At 44.4% G+C, this 17,700-nt stretch overlaps 1 protein-coding gene across 4 annotated transcripts in view; it reads left to right on the top strand.

Annotated features, from left to right (window-relative positions):
• The window catches only part of VCL (vinculin), an 87,921-nt gene that overhangs the window by 19,219 nt on the left and 51,002 nt on the right, over positions 1 to 17,700 (top strand). For all 4 annotated transcript variants that reach the window (XM_077930648.1, XM_028729081.2, XM_077930649.1 and 1 more), the window contains exons 2-3: positions 11,360 to 11,430; positions 16,606 to 16,756. In XM_077930648.1, the coding sequence (XP_077786774.1) occupies positions 11,360 to 11,430; positions 16,606 to 16,756 (222 nt within the window). The remainder of the gene's footprint in view (positions 1 to 11,359; positions 11,431 to 16,605; positions 16,757 to 17,700) is intronic.

Here is a 17,700-nt window from a genome sequence, read left to right as displayed (position 1 = left end):
CCTCCAGCATCATAATTCAAAAGCATCAATTCTTCGGCAATCAGCCTTCTTTATGGTCCAGCTTTCACTTCCATACATCACTACTGGGAAAACCATAGCTTTTACTACACGGACCTTTGTTGGCAAGGTGATGTCTCTAAGGTCCGTATAGTAAAAGCTATTCCTATAACACAATTCCTAAAGACTATCAAAACTGGGAAGGGTGAGAATTATTAGCAGGTATCTGCCTTTATTAAGCATCGAGTCCTGTAATGTTGCAGATCACTATGTGGCCCAAATTCTGCTGATGGGTTTGAAGTTGGAGCATTGCACTGCCAGATCATGGATGCGCTAGGGAACTCTGTGTAAATTCCTGCTAGTAGTTTGAGTTGACAGTGGAAAAATATAGATACATTCTGATTTAGCTGTTTTTGAACCTGTAATCCCTGTGAAATGGGCATACGAGTAACACTGTTAAAAATATCTATACAGTGGTGCCCCGCAAGACGAATGCCTCGCAAGACGAAAAACTCGCTAGACGAAAGGGTTTTCCGTTTTTTGAGTCGTTCCGCAAGACGAATTTCCCTATGGGCTTGCTTCGCAAAACGAAACGTCTTGCGAGTTCTTGCAAGTTTGTTTCCTTTTTCTTAAAGCCGCTAAGCCGTTAATAGCTGCTAAGCCGCTAATAGCCACTAAGCCGCTAATAGCCGTGCTTCGCAAGACGAAGAGACTTGCAGAACGGATTAATTTCGTCTTGCGAGGCACCACTGTATTGTGGTGTGCATGTGACAGTGTGGCTCACAAACTGACTGTCTGGACCAGGGGTCAGCAAACTTTTTCAGCAGTCCACTGTCCCTCAGACCTTGTGGGGGCTGGACTATATTTTTGTGGGGGAAATGAACGAATTCCTATGCCCGACAAATAACCCAGAGATGCATTTTAAATAAAAGCACACATTCTACCCATGTAAAAACACGCTGATTCCCAGACCATCTATGAGCCGGATTTAGAAGGCAATTGGGCTGGAGCTGGCCCCCGGGTCTTAGTTTGCCTACCCATGGTCTGGACTCTGGTTGCTAGGAATTTTTGGTTGATTAATGAATAAAACAGTCCCTAATCCTTCTTCTTTGCAGAAGGTAAAGTTGGCAGGTGGTTTAGGTCAAAGATTCAAACACACACACACACGCGCGCGCGCGCACACACACACACACACACACACAGAGAGAGAGAGAGAGAACTGTGAAGTGACAAGAGATGCTAGGCAGTGACACTGATTTCTTAGAAAATTGGGGGGGGGATTCTTAATACCCTAAATCAACTTGGTTATCTGAGTTGTATTCAGTATAATATAATTGAATAGTATACATCATCATAATTTGTTGTTGTTTATAAAATTTAAATACCGTCCTTCATCCAAGATCACAGAGGGGGTTACAACATGGGTAGGCAAACTATGTCCTGGGGGCCAGATCCGGCCCAATCACCTTCTAAATCTGGCTCGCAGATGGTCCGGGAATCAGTTCGTTTTTACATGAGTAGAATGTGTCTTTTTATTTAAAATGCATCTCTGGGTTATTTGTGGCGCATAGAAATTCGTTCATTTTTTTCTCCAAAATATACTCCGGCCCCCCACAAGGTCTGAGGGACAGTGGACTGGCCCCCTGCTGAAAAAGTTTGCTGACCCCTGGTTACAATATAAAACACAAGCATACATACCATACTATCCAACCAGAAAAATGCCCCTCATAGCTGGTTTAATTAGCCAAAGGCCTGGCTGATTTAATTGTACATGCTATAAAAATACCCCCCCCCCCCAAGTAGGTAAGTTTAGTTGAGTTGAAATATTTGATTTCAGGAGAAAGGTCATTTAATGCTGTTATAGTCAAACAGACCCAAAGCTTATTTTTAGTGGACTATTTGTAAATATTTTAAGGCAGACTTCAGTAGCACCCAGTTCCTTAACTTGGAAGACACATAGAAGAAATAACATTTATACCACTTTCATGTCAATTGAACTGCCTTGCTTTCCCCCAAGGAATCCTGAGAAACACATTTTTTATTTTATTTTTTTGGTAAGCGTTCTGCACATTTGCTTACAGATACCACATGCCTACTTAGGGAGATAGAAATGGCTGTTAAACTGGGTTAAGTCTGTGGTGTGGACTGCTGGACTGAAGCTTTCTTCCCTCTCCTGCCCCCGTGCTAAGAAGAAACCCTGGAGATTTTTGTTTTGCCTGAGAAATATACTAAAGAGTATATTTATAGAAAGACAGGAAATGTGGGGATGTGTATTTGTTGTTTCTGGTGCGATTATTGATAAAACCTGCCAACAGATCATTGAGGAAGTGATAGAGCTTTCAGTCCGTAGCATAAGATCAGTTCCATACAGTTATTCCAAAAGCGGTTACAGTGTGGTGCTGATAACACCAAGGTTGCAGGTTCAATCCCTGTATGGGTCGTTTGCATATTCCTGCATTGCAGCGGGTTGGACTAGATGACCCTCGGGGTCCCTTCCAACTGTACGATTCCATGATTCTCTCTCTCCCACCTGCCTATGCCCAGTAGCATCATCATAGCTCTTAGATCATAGAATCATAGAGTTGGAATAGACCACAAGGGCCATCGAGTCCAACCCCCTGCCAAGCAGGAAACAGCAGCAGATGAACCTATAGATGCAGCAGATGAACCTATAATGGAGGTCTAGGCATGCCTTCTGGAAGTAACTCCCACTGAGTTCTGTGGAACGTAAGGTAAAGGTAAAGGGACCCCTGACCATTAGGTCCAGTCGTGACCGACTCTGGGGTTGCGGCGCTCATCTCGCTTTATTGGCCGAGGGAGCTGGCATACAGCTTCCGGGTCATGTGGCCAGCATGACTAAGCCGCTTCTGGCGAACCAGAGCAGCACACGGAAATGCTGTTTACCTGAGCGGTACCTATTTATCTACTTGCACTTTGATGTGCTTTCGAACTGCTAGGTGGGCAGGAGCAGGGACCGAGCAACGGAAGCTCACCCCATCGCGGGGATTTGAACCACTGACCTTCTGATCGGCAAGTCCTAGGCTCTGTGGTTTAACCCACAGCACCACCCGCGTCCCTTCTGTGGAACTTACTCCCAGTTAAATGTGTTTTAGGATTTCAGCCAAGTTTCTTAACAAACGGCAGTTTCATGGTTCACATCCTCGACCTTTTGAGGAGTGTCCTCCTCCCATATTTTTTTCCTGATACTGACAACACACTTAGGCAGTTGGTTGCCCTAAGGCATTGTGTGAGTGACTCCCGTCAGTTGATAGGAAAACCAGCCGCTTGCTCTGTGTTGTTCGCCTGACATCATCTTTTCCTTTCCTTAGAAAGGTAGTGAAGGCAATTTCATATAATTTAGAATCTGCAGGAGCCAGGGGACCTAGAAACGTGAAGCTTCAGGGGGGGAATGACAAAATCTGTAGCAAATTTTGCATGTTCTGTAAATTTGTATCTGTGTAGCTAAAGGCCTGTTCTTTATTGGGCCAGTGTGAGCTGTTGGTTCATTTTGTTAGATTGTGATGTAGCCCACAGTAGTAGTCTCTGGCTCCTTGTATTCTGAAATGGAAAATGTGTCTTGTATCTCCCTCCCCCTGATTTAATATACTTTTGTGTGTAGTGATATTCTGAATTTTGGTGGTTTATAGTCTCACCATGATCATTAAATAGCTCTCTGTAATACATTACAATTGGTTCTCTCTGACCAATTCTTGTCTATCATGTGGATATTAAGCAGGTTGGTTATTTTTTTGGGGGGGGCAGGAGTTGTGTAGTTTTGCATAAGCATGCAAAGCATGCTTATTATTTAAAGGCAGTTGTAAAAACAGCCAGCCAAACACAAAAGCGTTATCAAGCCTGCAAACCAAATATTTACTCATGTTCATTCTGATTTTAAGACACAGCATTGACAAGCTGGTGGTAAACAAATGATTTATAGAGAGTGTTATCATTGGGGCTCCCCAGCTGTCTTCAGAATTAAAGAACAGATTAAACAGTTTAAATAATAGATAAATATCTGATGGTGATGCTAGCTAAATACCAAGTCAATTAAACATGAATTCATCTTTCATCTGCTGGTAACAGCACAAAGGGTAGGAGCTATAATGTTCTATGTGTGCTTGTATAGAATAAGGTAGTTCAGGAGAACCCCATCAGAAAATTAAAACCTAGAATTGAGTGTGTTGGTGGACAGAGGCCACATAAATGTACTAAGGATAAATAATAGCATTTTAAATTTAGTTGTAGTTAAGGTTTCAGAGTGTTAAGTGTCTATTTATTTTTACATACCCCCAATGCAGCATCGCTTGTATAAAGTTTGTAGCAGCAAATGCTGCAGTAAGGAAACACCTCTCTGCCACTCAGTTGAGGACAGAAGATGGTATTCTTTTGGGTTGGCCATACGCCTGGAAACTGAACAAGTCACACATCTGCACCAAGCTGTCACAGACACTTCTCTATAAGGTTTCCGTCTATATTTATCTTGAAATGCAAAATAATAATATAATAATGTTAATGACCTGGTCATTCTCTTCAGTTAAATGGTGGTGTGTTATAAAGATCCACCTGTTCCAGGGGTCAGCAACCTTTTTCAGCCGTGGGCCGGTCCACCATCCCTCAGACCATGGGGGACGGGGGACGGGACCGGACTATATTTTTTTTTGGGGGGGGGGAATGAACGAATTCCTTTGGCCCACAAATAACCCAGAGATGCATTTTAAATAAAAGGGCACATTCTACTCATGTAAAAACATGCTGATTCCTGGACCATCTGTGGGCCGGATTGAGAAGGCGATTGGGCCGCATCCGGCCCCCGGGCCTTAGGTTTCCTACCCCTGATTTATTCGATAGAATTATTGGAAGACTTTCCTGGGAGGAATCCTCGCCCCCACCCCAGTCAATTTAGCAGTTGGCAACAGATTGGGGGGCGGGTATCAGATTACATAGATACTAATGTGATCACTGCTGAAAGACAGTGCTGATCACTGCTGAAAAACAACGACAACCCAAACAGCTCTCCTTTGTACATTATAACACTTGGCATAGTATTTGCATGTCTGGAAATGTCAAGTGTGACTGAGCAAATCTCGAAAAGGGTAATCATCATAGGCTGTTGTTCTGTTCCCGTGGCTCTCCCTGCCTCCCGCTGTTTGATTGTCAGAACGGCAACAGCGCTGAAGACCTATTCGAGACGAATTGAAAATTAGAACGTTAGACTTTTCGTTTTCCTGTCTTCAACTGACCTCGCCATGGATATTATTTTTCTTCCCCTTGGGAAAGGAGAAAGGGCTGGTCATAAAAAAACAATGGGAACATCTGGGAATTTGAGAAAGCTCTGATTAGGCAAAAGTGTATTCTCGCCACCACCTTCAAATGCAAAGGAGCAGGAAAGAGAGCAGTTCTTGTCTTGATGCTCAGCTTAAATGAGTTGATGAGGTCCTCTGGAATTGTTTTCCTCCATGTCCTCAACAGTCCACAAGTCCCAGAATAACTAGGACTTTGACATTGGAACGGACTCCCACGAGAGGTAGCAGATTCTTCTTCCTTGGAGGTTTCTAAGCCGAGGTTGTATGACCAACTGGACTAGTTGAGATTCCTGCACTGAAGGGGTTGGGACTTGTTAGAAGAAAAACTGCTCCCTTTCCATTATGCAGTAGTTCAGAGCCCGTACAGAGTCCTTAGGTGGGTTCCCTATCAGTAGGAGAAAATAACAGAGGCCAACCAGAGTATAAAAAGGTAAAGGTACCCCTGCCCGTACGGGCCAGTCTTGACAGACTCTAGGGTTGTGCGCCCATCTCACTCTATAGGCCGGGGGCCAGCACTGTCCGAAGACACTTCCGGGTCACGTGGCCAGCGTGACAAGCTGCATCTGGCGAGCCAGCGCAGCACACGGAAACACCGTTTACCTTCCCACTGGTAAGCGGTCCCTATTTATCTACTTGCACCCGGGGGTGCTTTCGAACTGCTAGGTTGGCAGGCGCTGGGACCGAGCAGCGGGAGCGCACCCCGCCACGGGGATTCGAACCACCGACCTTTCGATCGGCAAGCCCTAGGCACTGAGGCTTTTACCCACAGCGCCACCCGAAGCAAAGTGGCTAGTAAGCCTGGTCTTTATTCAAGGAACTGTTGCAACAGGGTCCCCACTCACCATGCGCAAGAGGGAGGAGAACCCTGAACAATGGTGCACAAGCCCTTATACAGTGGTACCTCTGGTTAAGAACTTAATTCGTTCCAGAGGTCCGTTCTTAACCTGAAGCATGCTTTTGCTAATGGGCCTCCTGCTGCCACTGGTGCACGATTTCCGTTCTTATCCTGGGGCAAGGTTCTTAACCTGGAACAACCACTTCCTGGTTAGTGGAGTTTGTAACCCAAAGTGTCTGTAACCCGAAGTGTCTGTAACCTGAGGTACCACTTTATAGACTTTTGAAATTGCCCACCCTGTAGCCCAAGACCACCCCCAAAAAACTTCATAAATACATCACAGATTGCATTACCTGGGCAGTCTGGCCATTCTTTTGTGATGGTTAATATTTTAGTTCCTGAATCCAGGTCACAGGCTCACCCTAGTCATACACAAATGTGCCCTTAAGACAGGATTTGTAAGCAAAAAGACGATGGGAAGGATTTCCCCATTTGCCTCCCTTACTGCAGAGAGAGGAATATTTGAGGTCACTGGGAGAGTCAAAATGGCTTCAGGATTGCTCTCCCGTACTATTTTCAGACACATGGTTCATATATTTAGATATGTGTGCATGTATGAATATTTATTCTATATTTGAGAGCTTAAAATTCTTATAACAGACTAGATGACCCCTGGAACCCCTCCCAGCTCTGCAATGTTGTGATTCTACGATTCTATGTAGAGCTACTTTGCAGAGTTCTTTTATGTGGGGAGGGGCCCTGTCAGACCAGAGTCCCTCCCTGCACGGACAAACTTTATCATATATTGGTATCCATGGAAAACCCTTTCCCTCGCTGTCCAAAATGGGGAAGCATTTCTGCCATGCAAGCCTGCAGAGAGAGAGAGAGAGAGAGAGAGAGAGAGAGAGAGAGAGAGAGAGAGAGATGTTCATGTTAGCCCGTGTGTCCTTCTGTATTCTTACCTTTTGTTTCAACACGTTCTGGGATCCATACTGTGCAAGAAGAGAATGTCCAGATGTATTTATATAATAACCTGCAGAAAATGGGGGTGGGGAGGTGTTGTGTTGGTAGAGCTGTAAATAGTAATTTCAGTGCATCAGCGCTCCTAAAATACACCTCTCTTCCTTTTGTGGGCTGGGAGTATTTTGCTTGGCTTGCAGAGATTTCATAGCACTGTTTCCTTGTAGTTTGCAGCACTAACTGGAAGTACTTGCTTCTCTGAGTGAGGAATGCCAACTTCCTCAACTCCCTTTTAAAACTAGCCTGTGGCTTAGTTGCCTAGTCCTTATCCCCAGCCCAAAATGAACCTAAGTATGAAACTGTTGCATTTGCTCATATTCACCATTTCTTCCCTTTCCATGGTTGAGTGCCCCCATATTGAAATTTCGACTGTAAGCTGCTCTGACCACCAGGAACCTGAATTCTTGTTTATGTTGCAGTGGCTCGGGTTCAAATAAGCCGGTGTGCTAGCAGAAGTTAGTGCAAGGGCTCCCACTAGTGCAGTGGTGTTTTCTCCCCCCTGTTCCCCAAATCTGCTTTCAAGGGTCAGGAGAACCCCCCCCCCAGAGCACTGCATGGGGGCAGGCAAAATGGGATTTGCTTGCTCTTGCAAAACAGTCAGAGGGGTGCAACGTTGAATTCCTCCCTTTGATCACAAAAAGGTAAAGGTACCCTTGACCGTTAGGTCCAGTCGTGGATGACTCGGGCTGCGGCGCTCATCTCGCTCTATAGGCAAGGGAGCCAGCGTTTGTATGCAGACAGCTTCTGGGTCATGTGGCCAGCATGACTAAGCCGCTTCTGGCGAACCAGAGCAGCGCATGGAAACGCCGTTTACCTTCCCGCCGGAGCGGTTCCTATTTATCTACTTGCACTTTGACGTGCTTTCGAACTGCTAGGTGGGCAGGAGCTGGGACCGAGCAACGGGAGCTCACCCCGTCGCGGGGATTTGAACCGCTGACCTTCTGATTGGCAATCCCGGCTCTGTGAATTAGACCACAGCACCACCTGCATCCCCATAGCTCTGTGTAAATAACAGGAAGTGGGTTTTTATGAGGAACATGAAGGAGGAAAAAGAACTCCTTGCCCCCTGACTCTCCCTCCTAGTGGGTAAAGGAACACTTGAGTTTCATATCATTGGGAGCTTCAGGGATGACTTCTGAGTCGCCAGTTATGGTGCAAGATGCCAAATATTGGCTTCCTTGTATTTGTTGGGGTCATTGGGCCAGGGAGTGCACAGTTTCTCCTTGGCACTGTGTGCAGTAAGGCACTAGGGCTGGGCTGGGTGATACATCGACATAACTTCCAAAAGCAGTTCGAAGTCCGTATTGTGCTATCGGTTTCATAAATATTGACCTGGCAATATATTGTGAATCATGGTGTGATTTTTGTATCGTGTGTGCGTGCACATACACACACACACACACACGATGCAGAAAAAAATGTGAAACCAGCCAGTGCCTCTAAGATAGCTCCATCCTTATTTCAGACGTCGTGATATATCAGTATATTGTGATGTTTAGCTGGTGACGTGTTGTGATGTTGAAAACCAGATACCGCCCAGTCCCATAAGGCACATTCACGTATTAAATGTTACTGGTGAAGGGAGGCATCTGAGACATGGCAATGCTGGATTTTGCTTGATTGGACAACTTTGTTGTTTAGTGGTTTAGTCGTGTCTGACTCTTCGTGACCCCATGGACCAGAGCACGCCAGGCACTCCTGTCTTCCACTGCCTCCCGCAGTTTGTTCAAACTCATGCTGGTAGCTTCGAGAACACTGTCCAACCATCTCGTCCTCTGTCGTCCCCTGCTCCTTGTGCCCTCCATCTTTCCCAACATCAGGGTCTTTTCCAAGGAGTCTTCTCTTCTCATGAGGTGGCCAAAGTATTGGAGCCTCAGCTTCACGATCTGCCCTTCCAGGGAGCACTCAGGTCTGATTTCCTTCAGAATGGATAGGTTTGATCTTCTTGCAGTCCATGGGACTCTCAAGAGTCTCCTCCAGCACCAGAATTCAAAAGCATCATTTCTTCTGTGATCAGCCTTCTTTATGGTCCAGCTCTCACTTCCATACATGATTGGACAACTAGTAGCTAGCAAATGGCTTGCACAGTCCCTTCTGAAGCAGATGGAAATGGGGGAATCCATCGAGTAAGTGAGCGATTGAAATGTCAGAAATCTACAAGGTACACTACAGTGACAAGCTTGTCTCCAGATTTTTCCAATTATCCCTGCCCCCAGGCATCAGTCTAAGAGGTAGCTTCTGTTTCGTACTTACATAACATATCTCATGAATTATTATTATTATTTATTGTGATATAGTGTTGGTGCAGTAAATGTTTTAAGAGCTTGTTCCCAGCATAAAAATCCAGAAGGCGTACAACCCAGTTTTCCACAATAATATTTAAACAAAGCTGATAATTTCATCTTGTGGAGTTTGTTAGTGAACCAGTCAAGAAGGGTCTCAAGTCTTTTGCTAGAGAACAGAGTGTGCTTGCCATTGGTGCATTTATTTTGTACGCGGACCTTTTAAGTGATTTAGTAGCACAAAGAGCAATTCAGTGGCGTTTAACGCTTTTCAAGGTTGCATGTTGAAATACATTGCTTTCAAGTGCCCAAATCGTTTCACTTGCATTCCCCTGTGACGAGCCTTACAGCAGGCATGTTAAGGCAGGCCAGTCGTAATATTTATATTGTAGATGTGGGGTTGAGGCTGAGAGTGGCCTGCCCAAAGCCATCCAGTGAGCTCTGGGTTCAAATTTTACCCATGGGCTTCCTGTTCCAGAACCCCTCTGCTGCAGCATCTCTCTGCCCAAGCCCACAAGCATGCACTACGGAGGAATTGGTTGTTGCAGCGAATATGCTTCATTCCATGCTTGTAACGCGACCATGTTAGATGGGAACCCTTCAGATTTGTGAGCGTGCTAGTGTGCTGTCACTTTAGTCTGCTTCATTCCAATATCTTGGGTATCCTTCTCCTCTTCAGAGGAGTGTTCGAAATTAGCCAGGCGCCAGGAGCTTTTTGCACCCGGCTACCGGCTACTTGCAACCAAGTGAAAATGCCTGGATGCTACGTGACATCACCATCTGGAGGTGCATGCCTGGGAATCATTGGGTTGTGACTAATGCCACACACTAATGCCACATTCTGTAGAATTATATCTGTTATATTTTACCTGCATAATCGGTGTGAATTTCAGGAACTAAAATGCTTTTTCTGGGCAGCCTGAGCAGGAACAGTGAACAACATTATAGTTAATTGTTGCAGCTTGCCTTCTCTGCACCCCTTTGCCCTGCTCATGGTTGTGAAGAATATTCTTACCTTATGAATGGTCTGTGTCACCCTTAAGAAAAAGAGACTGGAACAGGCCAATATATATGTGGACTGTCCCTGGATCAAATAACTTTTCTTCTTGAAGTTCTCAAAGCTCTTAACCTAGCTCAAGGTGGTCCTCTGAACTAGCCAGATCTTTAAATGAGAATCAATCACAGTCAGTCCATCACTTGAAAAACACAGTGGTACCTCGGGTTACAAACGATTCGGGTTACAAACGCTTCGGGTTACAAACTCTGCAAACCCGGAAGTAGTACCTTGGGTTGAGAACTTTGTCCCAGGATGAGAACGGAAATCGTGCACTGGCAGCAGCAGGGGGCCCCATTGGCGAAAGCACGCCTCAGGTTAAGAATGGTTTTGGGTTAAGAACGGACCTCTGGAACAAATTAAGTTCATAAACTGAGGTACCACTGTAAGACTTTAGAGCTGTCTTGCCCCAAAATGGCAACTCGACATTCCATTTTGATGACTGTAACCTTTCTTTAAGGAGCTATTTGACACCTAGCTTATACAGTGGTACCTCAGGTTAAGTACTTAATTCGTTCTGGAGGTCCGTTCTTAACCTGAAACTGTTCTTAACCTGAAGCACCACTTTAGCTAAGGGGGCCTCCTGCTGCTGCTGCACCGCCAGAGCACAATTTCTCTTCTCATCCTGAAGCAAAGTTCTTAACCCGAGGTAATATTTCTGGGTTAGTGGAGTCTGTAACCTGAAGCGTATGTAACCTGAGGTACCACTGTATATCTGAGTTTCTAGCACTGCTTCCGAGTGCCAGGCAAGTAGTAAACCATGTGAACAGGAAAAACTGTTGTTCATATTTTGACTTTATTAAGAAATTTACATTGCAATTCTGAAGCTGGTGATTTTAAAAAACAACTTTTTTTGCTCCTGCTGCAGGTTGGAAAAGAAACTGTACAGACAACTGAAGACCAGATTTTGAAGAGAGACATGCCTCCTGCATTCATTAAGTAAGTAAATAAACATGGCAAGTCTTGGTAGTGGTTTTAGAAAAGCCTCGGTAACCTTGTATCAGTGCCGTACTATTTTGGAGTGCAAGTGAGACCTCCCTTGACTGAATGCTTCTCAGTAAACAAACAAGCAAGCAAAAATCCCTGCACATAGCAAACTAATACATCAGGAACAAGATTAGACTTGTTATTCATCAGAGATTTGGGTTAATTTGGACTGGACTTTGTAATGTGGTCTTAGCTGTTCCAATATCCCGCTTCTTCAGTACAGAGTTCTCCAACAACTAGCCGCACAAATAATATTTTTCTCCCCAAAATAAAAGTCCCTTTTAGTTTGGATGACAGTCTCAAGGGGTAGCGTGTCTGCTTTTCTCTGTGTGTGCCCTTGGTCTGGCTCAGATTTTGTTTGATACCTGAAAGCTAATTGACTGGCGCTCGTAATTAACTTCATGCATCGGCGCAAAAGATATAATGATTTTCTTCTTGGAGGTTTTGAAGGCATAATAATCACTTTCGTTATCATTAAGCCAATTTCCTTGACAATGTCAAATATAAATTCCTTATTGAAAAAGGCTGTTTCTGGCCAGCTTCAGAATAGTGTGTGTTCTTTGTTAGTTAAGACAGATGAAGGTTTTGCTAAATTGTTGGGGTTGAGAGCATCCCATGATCTGTGGCAGAAAGATGCAGATGAATGGCTTTGTCAGGAGGTGGGAAATCTGGGGCAGTGAAAAAGCTAAATGGAAAATTGTATGAAGATCTATTTGCATCGTGGATTATTTTGAATATTTGCTTAGTAGCCTCTCTGCCTGCTTTAAATATCAGATATACTGTACTATGATTACATCCAACTTTTTCTCTAAAGCATAGGAAGATCTAATTAGGTCTTGGGATTTCATAGTGTGAATCAGAGAGTATAATATGTTGCATTACATGCCCGTCAACATTTCTCCCATGAAAATAAGGACATCCTATTTCATAACAATAGCAATGATAATTTTATTATTTATATGCCACTTTTCTGATTGGGTTGCCTCAGCTGCTCTGGGCGGCTTCCAACATATATAGAAAACACAATTAAACACTAAAAAAAATCCCAGATGTCTTCTAAAGGTTGTATAGTTACTTAGCTCCTTGGCTTGGGGGGGCATCACATAACTCCCTACCCTCCAACATTTCTCCAATGAAAACAGGGCTATCCTAAGGAAAAACGGGACATTCTGGGATCAAATCAGAAACCAGGATGGCTTTTGTTGATCTGAAAATAGAAACACATGGAGGGTCTGGTATTACTGCATTTAAGTGAGATGAACAGGGTTCTCCTTAACAAGCTGCAGTTCTCAGGATGCTTTGGGTAAGGTTACCAGATTTTTTTCAATGAATCCAGGGACACTTTTCAACTTCAATGGATTTTGTATGGGGACTGATTTGTAAATCCGGGGACTGTCCCCGGGAAACGGGGACGTCTGGTAACCTTAGCTTTGGGGGAAGCCATCAGTGTTGGAAATGGCATGATACAGTGGTACCTCGGGTTAAGTACTTAATTTGTTCCGGAGGTCTGTTCTTAACTTGAAACTGTTCTTAACCTGAAGCAGCACTTTAGCTAATGGAGCCTCCCGCTGCTGCCGCCATGCCACTGCCGCGCAATTTCTGTTCTCATCCTGAAGCAAAGTTCTTAACCCGAGGTACTATTTCTGGGTTAGCGGAGTATGTAACCTGAAGCGTATGTAACCCGAGGTACCACTTTACTGCTTTAAACAGATAGCACAGATAGGGCCCAGGGTTTGAAAATGCCTTTGGGCAGAACAGCAACTTTTGAAACTGGTGAACACAAAAAGTTGTGACATGGGCGATCCATGGTCAGGTCTCTTTTCGCTTGACTGTTGTTCTGCAGTGGTTAACCCTTATCCCTCCCCCTACAGTCTTTATTTGATTTAAACCACCTTTCAGAGCAGCTGTGAAGGGAAATAGGGACCCACATTACATCCTTCTCTCTCTCCCCCCCTCTCTCCCCTCAGCTAATAGCAGTTGTTTTGGTGGTTGGGAGGGAAGGGAGGTAAGTTTTAAATTGGGGAAATGGCCTGGCTGCTTTAAGGCTGTGGGTACCACATTAGGGACCCCTGTGTTATGACATGGGAGTCAGCTGTTCAAAGTCCCCACCACCACCACCTGGCCCGTTGTGTTGGATCCGAACCTATGTTGCGTTCCCAGTGTTGCTGGCTATATTTACACTGAGGTAATAAATATATTTTGGGGCTGTAACACTGAAGACTGCAGGTAAGGGCTTCCCTTAATGAATGTTCCTCCATGGGGGGGGGGGGGGGATGACCGAGCAAGCTTGTTTGTTAGGCAGAAGACTAGGCTGAACCTTCTCCGCAACCATTTTCTGTGTAAGGGGTTAATTGCATATGGGTTCACAGCGATGTGAACGATCTGTAATATATAGCTCCAAAATGGCTCTACCATCTGTGAGAATTGTTTGCCTTCATTGCAACTTCATTGCAACTTAGCACCTCAAGATTAATAACTACGGCTTGTATGTAGTCAAACCTTGATGCCAGTTGTAAAATCAGATTAGCCATAAGAATAAAAAGAAGTTAACCAAAGTCAAGACCTGCACAGGCACAAATAGGAGAACTTGAAGGAAGTGGTGCGAAATAGGCAAGAGAATGATACATACATTCACTCCTGCAGAAATAATAGTATTTTATTTTTAGACACTGAAGTTCTACCTTAAAAAAATAAATAGTGCTGTGTTTTTATCTGGAAAGGACGTGGATGTTTTAGCACACACAGCTCTAGTGGCATTTACAAGATACTTGGCTGCTATCTAAAACCAGCCAAGTGAATTATATTTAATCTTTTGCTAAATTTGGCTTGTAAATAGGATGTTACTCTCTCATCTGTGTTACAGCTTGGTTCGCACGTCCAGTAGCTTGCTGTCAGTGCAACACATCATTTTGTGTATTGAACTCGACAAAATCCGCAGATTTTATCAACAAGTTGGTCATGGCTCCAGCATTATCTTTCATTATGCTGATCAAAAATTACTGTAGGTGAGAATTACGTTGCAGCTCCGAGTCCCTGAGCTACCAAAAGTGCTCCGATTAGTGCTCCAGGAAATTAGATTATTGTGTACATTGCGAGAGCCTATTGTCTGATTTCAGACTTGACGCTTTAGAAATCTCACTGTGAATAAAAGGAATGTAACCGTTTCACAAATGGCATTTTAATAATTTTGGGCTTAGAATTCTTCATATAAGGTAATGGCTTGCTTTAACGATATTTCAAGCCAGCAAATAATGTCAGCCTGCCCTAGCTGATAGTCAAATGGTCTAGACTATCAGGAGTCATTTTCCCTGGTTAAAGCATAATTTAAAAACAACAACCCAACAACCTCTGAATGCCAAACCTGTATGAGTCATGCACAGATTTTTGTATTCCAATCAGAACAGAACTGAGTGAAAGCAGGCCGGTGACAGTTCCTCAAGCTTCCTTCTTCTCCCCTCCCCTCAGGGCAAGATGGTCCTTCAAATAGCCCTGGGATGATAGTTGGGAGGAGGAGGTAGATTCTAAGGTACATGAGCAAGGCAAGAGATTAATTGACAAACGGAAGCTATGGAGATGTCCCAACAAGTGACCTGCCCCTCCTGCCAATCTTTGAAAGAAGTGGGGCGAGTTCCCAAGACTCGGTGCATTAAGGCATGCCATTTTAGAGAGTGAAACTTAATTTTGCAAATTTCTTCCGTGAGGGTTCTTAAAAATAGGCTTCTGAGTGTGAGGAATTCAAATCTGCTATTTTTGAGATTGGGCAGCATTTAGCTTGGTAAGTCTACGTTTGCTGAAGAAGCACATAATTTGCTTTCGGAAAACCAAATAATTTTAATGTTGTGATGCTCAATAATAATAATAATAATAATAATAATAATAATAATTAATATAACATAACTGTAAGTATTAGGCAATCATTTTTAATGATTTCGATGTAGTTTCGCACACCGTTTACTCACCAAGCAAAACTAAATTATATTAATTTAACTGAAATATTGTTTGAATCCCCAAGTCATGTTACAACTTTTTAGGACCCCTCATTTTTGGAATATGAAAGTTGAAAAATTCAACGTGCCCTATTGCTGCATAGTTCCACCTACAAGTGTGGTGTCTGGTTCTCGATGACAAAGCTGGGTCCTATCCCTCTGCCTCCAGCAAGAAGCTTTTAAACCAAAACAGGCCATCGGTTAATAGTTTTTAAATGCACATTGGCATGTGATGTGTAGTTTTCCCCAAACACTGGCCTTTTCAACATATGTCATACATGCTTCAAGTGAAACCAGCTTTATGCAAGAGGAAGGACCATTGCTTAGGAGCAGAGTGCATGCTTTGCGTCCAGAAGGTCGCAGACTTAATCCCAGCAGCTGGGAATCACTCCTGTCCAAAAGCATGGAGAAGCGCCTTCAGCCAGGGTTAAGGGTACTAAGAGCTAGATGGACCAATCTTCTGTTTCTGTGTTTTACATTTTAACTAGAAAACGCACCCTGGCATGGGAGTAGGAGTAAAGGTAAAGGGACCCCTGACCGTTAGGTCCAGTCGCGGATGACTCTGGGGTTGTGGCACTCATCTCATTTTACTGGCCGAAGGAGCCGGCGTACAGCTTCCGGTTCATGTGGCCAGCATGACTAAGCCGCTTCTGGCGAACCAGAGCAGCGCACGGAAACGCCGTTTACCCTCCAGCCAGAGTGGTACCTATTTATCTACTTGCACTTTGACGTGCTTTCGAACTGCTAGGTTGGCAGGAGCAGGGACCGAGCAACGGGAGCTCACCCCGTTGCGGGGATTCGAACCGCCGACCTTCTGATTGGCAAGTCCTAGGCTCTGTGGTTTAACCCACAGCGCCACCCGTGTCCCTTGTAGGAGTAAAGAGGATATGTTAAATAATCTGTGTACAATGTGAAGGAAGATGGTCTATTACAGTGTTTCCCCAACTTGGGTCTGCAGCTGTTTTTGGACTACCGTTCCCATCATCCCTGATCACTGGTCTTGCTAGTTAGGGATGATGGGAGTTGTAGTCCAAAAAACAGCTGGAGCATTTGGGAAGCACTGGTCTGTAGTCATACTGCTCCAGAGTTGGCTCCCGTCTGTCCCTTACATTAATTTCTCTCTCATAATGGTTCTTCCTAGGGTGGAAAATGCTTGCACAAAGCTTGTACAGGCCGCGCAGATGCTCCAAACGGACCCTTACTCAGTACCTGCTCGTGATTACCTCATTGACGGATCAAGAGGCATCCTTTCTGGGACATCGGACTTGCTTCTGACATTCGATGAGGCCGAGGTGAGCTTTCTAATGCCAGTCAGCAACACCTACGCAGTACCTGGTTGCAAATTTAGAGCACTTGCCTGAATATCGTTTTCTGCATTAGTGGTTTATAAAAACATGATTCATAAAACCAGGACTGAGTATCGGGGCTGGGGAGGGCTTTTCCTTGCCCTCACTGAGTTGCACACCATGTGCAAATTCCGGGCTTCTGTGCACAGAACCCGGCTTGTATTATGCCAGAGTTCCCTATTATGTCCAAACTGTGGCTCTGTGCTCTGGCTTAATGTTGTTAACAAGCCAGGAAAGTAAGGTAGAGTGACTCTGGCTAAAATCTGCACGTCACAAGAGATGAAGCCACGGGAGAGGAGAGGAGAGGAGAGGAGAAGTGCAAAGCGCACTCCTAGCTTCATAAAACACGGTTTCTAAAGCCCCCAACAGTTGTCTGAACCACAGCATTGAAAAGTCTGAAATGCATCAATTTGTCACGATGGTATTACAGTCGTACCTTGGTTTTCAAACAACTTAGTTCTTGAACGTTTTGCCTCCCGAACACCGGAAACCCAGAAGTGACTGTTCCGGTTCGCGAACTACTTTTGGAAGCCAAACGTCCGACGAGGCTTCCGTGGCTTCTGATTGGCTGCAGGAGCTTCCTGCAGCCAATCAGAAGCCGCACTTTGGTTTCCGAATGTTTTGGAAGTCGAATGAACTTCCGGAACAGAGTCTGTTCAACTTCCAAGGTACGACTGTACGTACCTTGTACGTACCTGTACATGTTTTTTAAAGTAAGATTTTTCTCACCAGTACTCTTTATGAAGTTTATTTCTACATGTTTTGAATTAACATTACAGCATGCGGCCCTGGCATTGAGAATAAATGCAAGATGTTCCTTAGCAGACACAATGACTGTGTATTTTTTCAGTGCTTTGTAGTTAGTACTGTGGGGGCATAGGAGAGGTGCA

The sequence above is a fragment of the Podarcis muralis genome, chromosome 6, assembly GCF_964188315.1.
Source record: "Podarcis muralis chromosome 6, rPodMur119.hap1.1, whole genome shotgun sequence".
NCBI classification, from domain to species: domain Eukaryota; kingdom Metazoa; phylum Chordata; class Lepidosauria; order Squamata; family Lacertidae; genus Podarcis; species Podarcis muralis.
The sequence above is the reverse complement of the archived record's forward strand: the minus strand, read 5'-3'. Positions and strand labels throughout refer to the sequence as shown.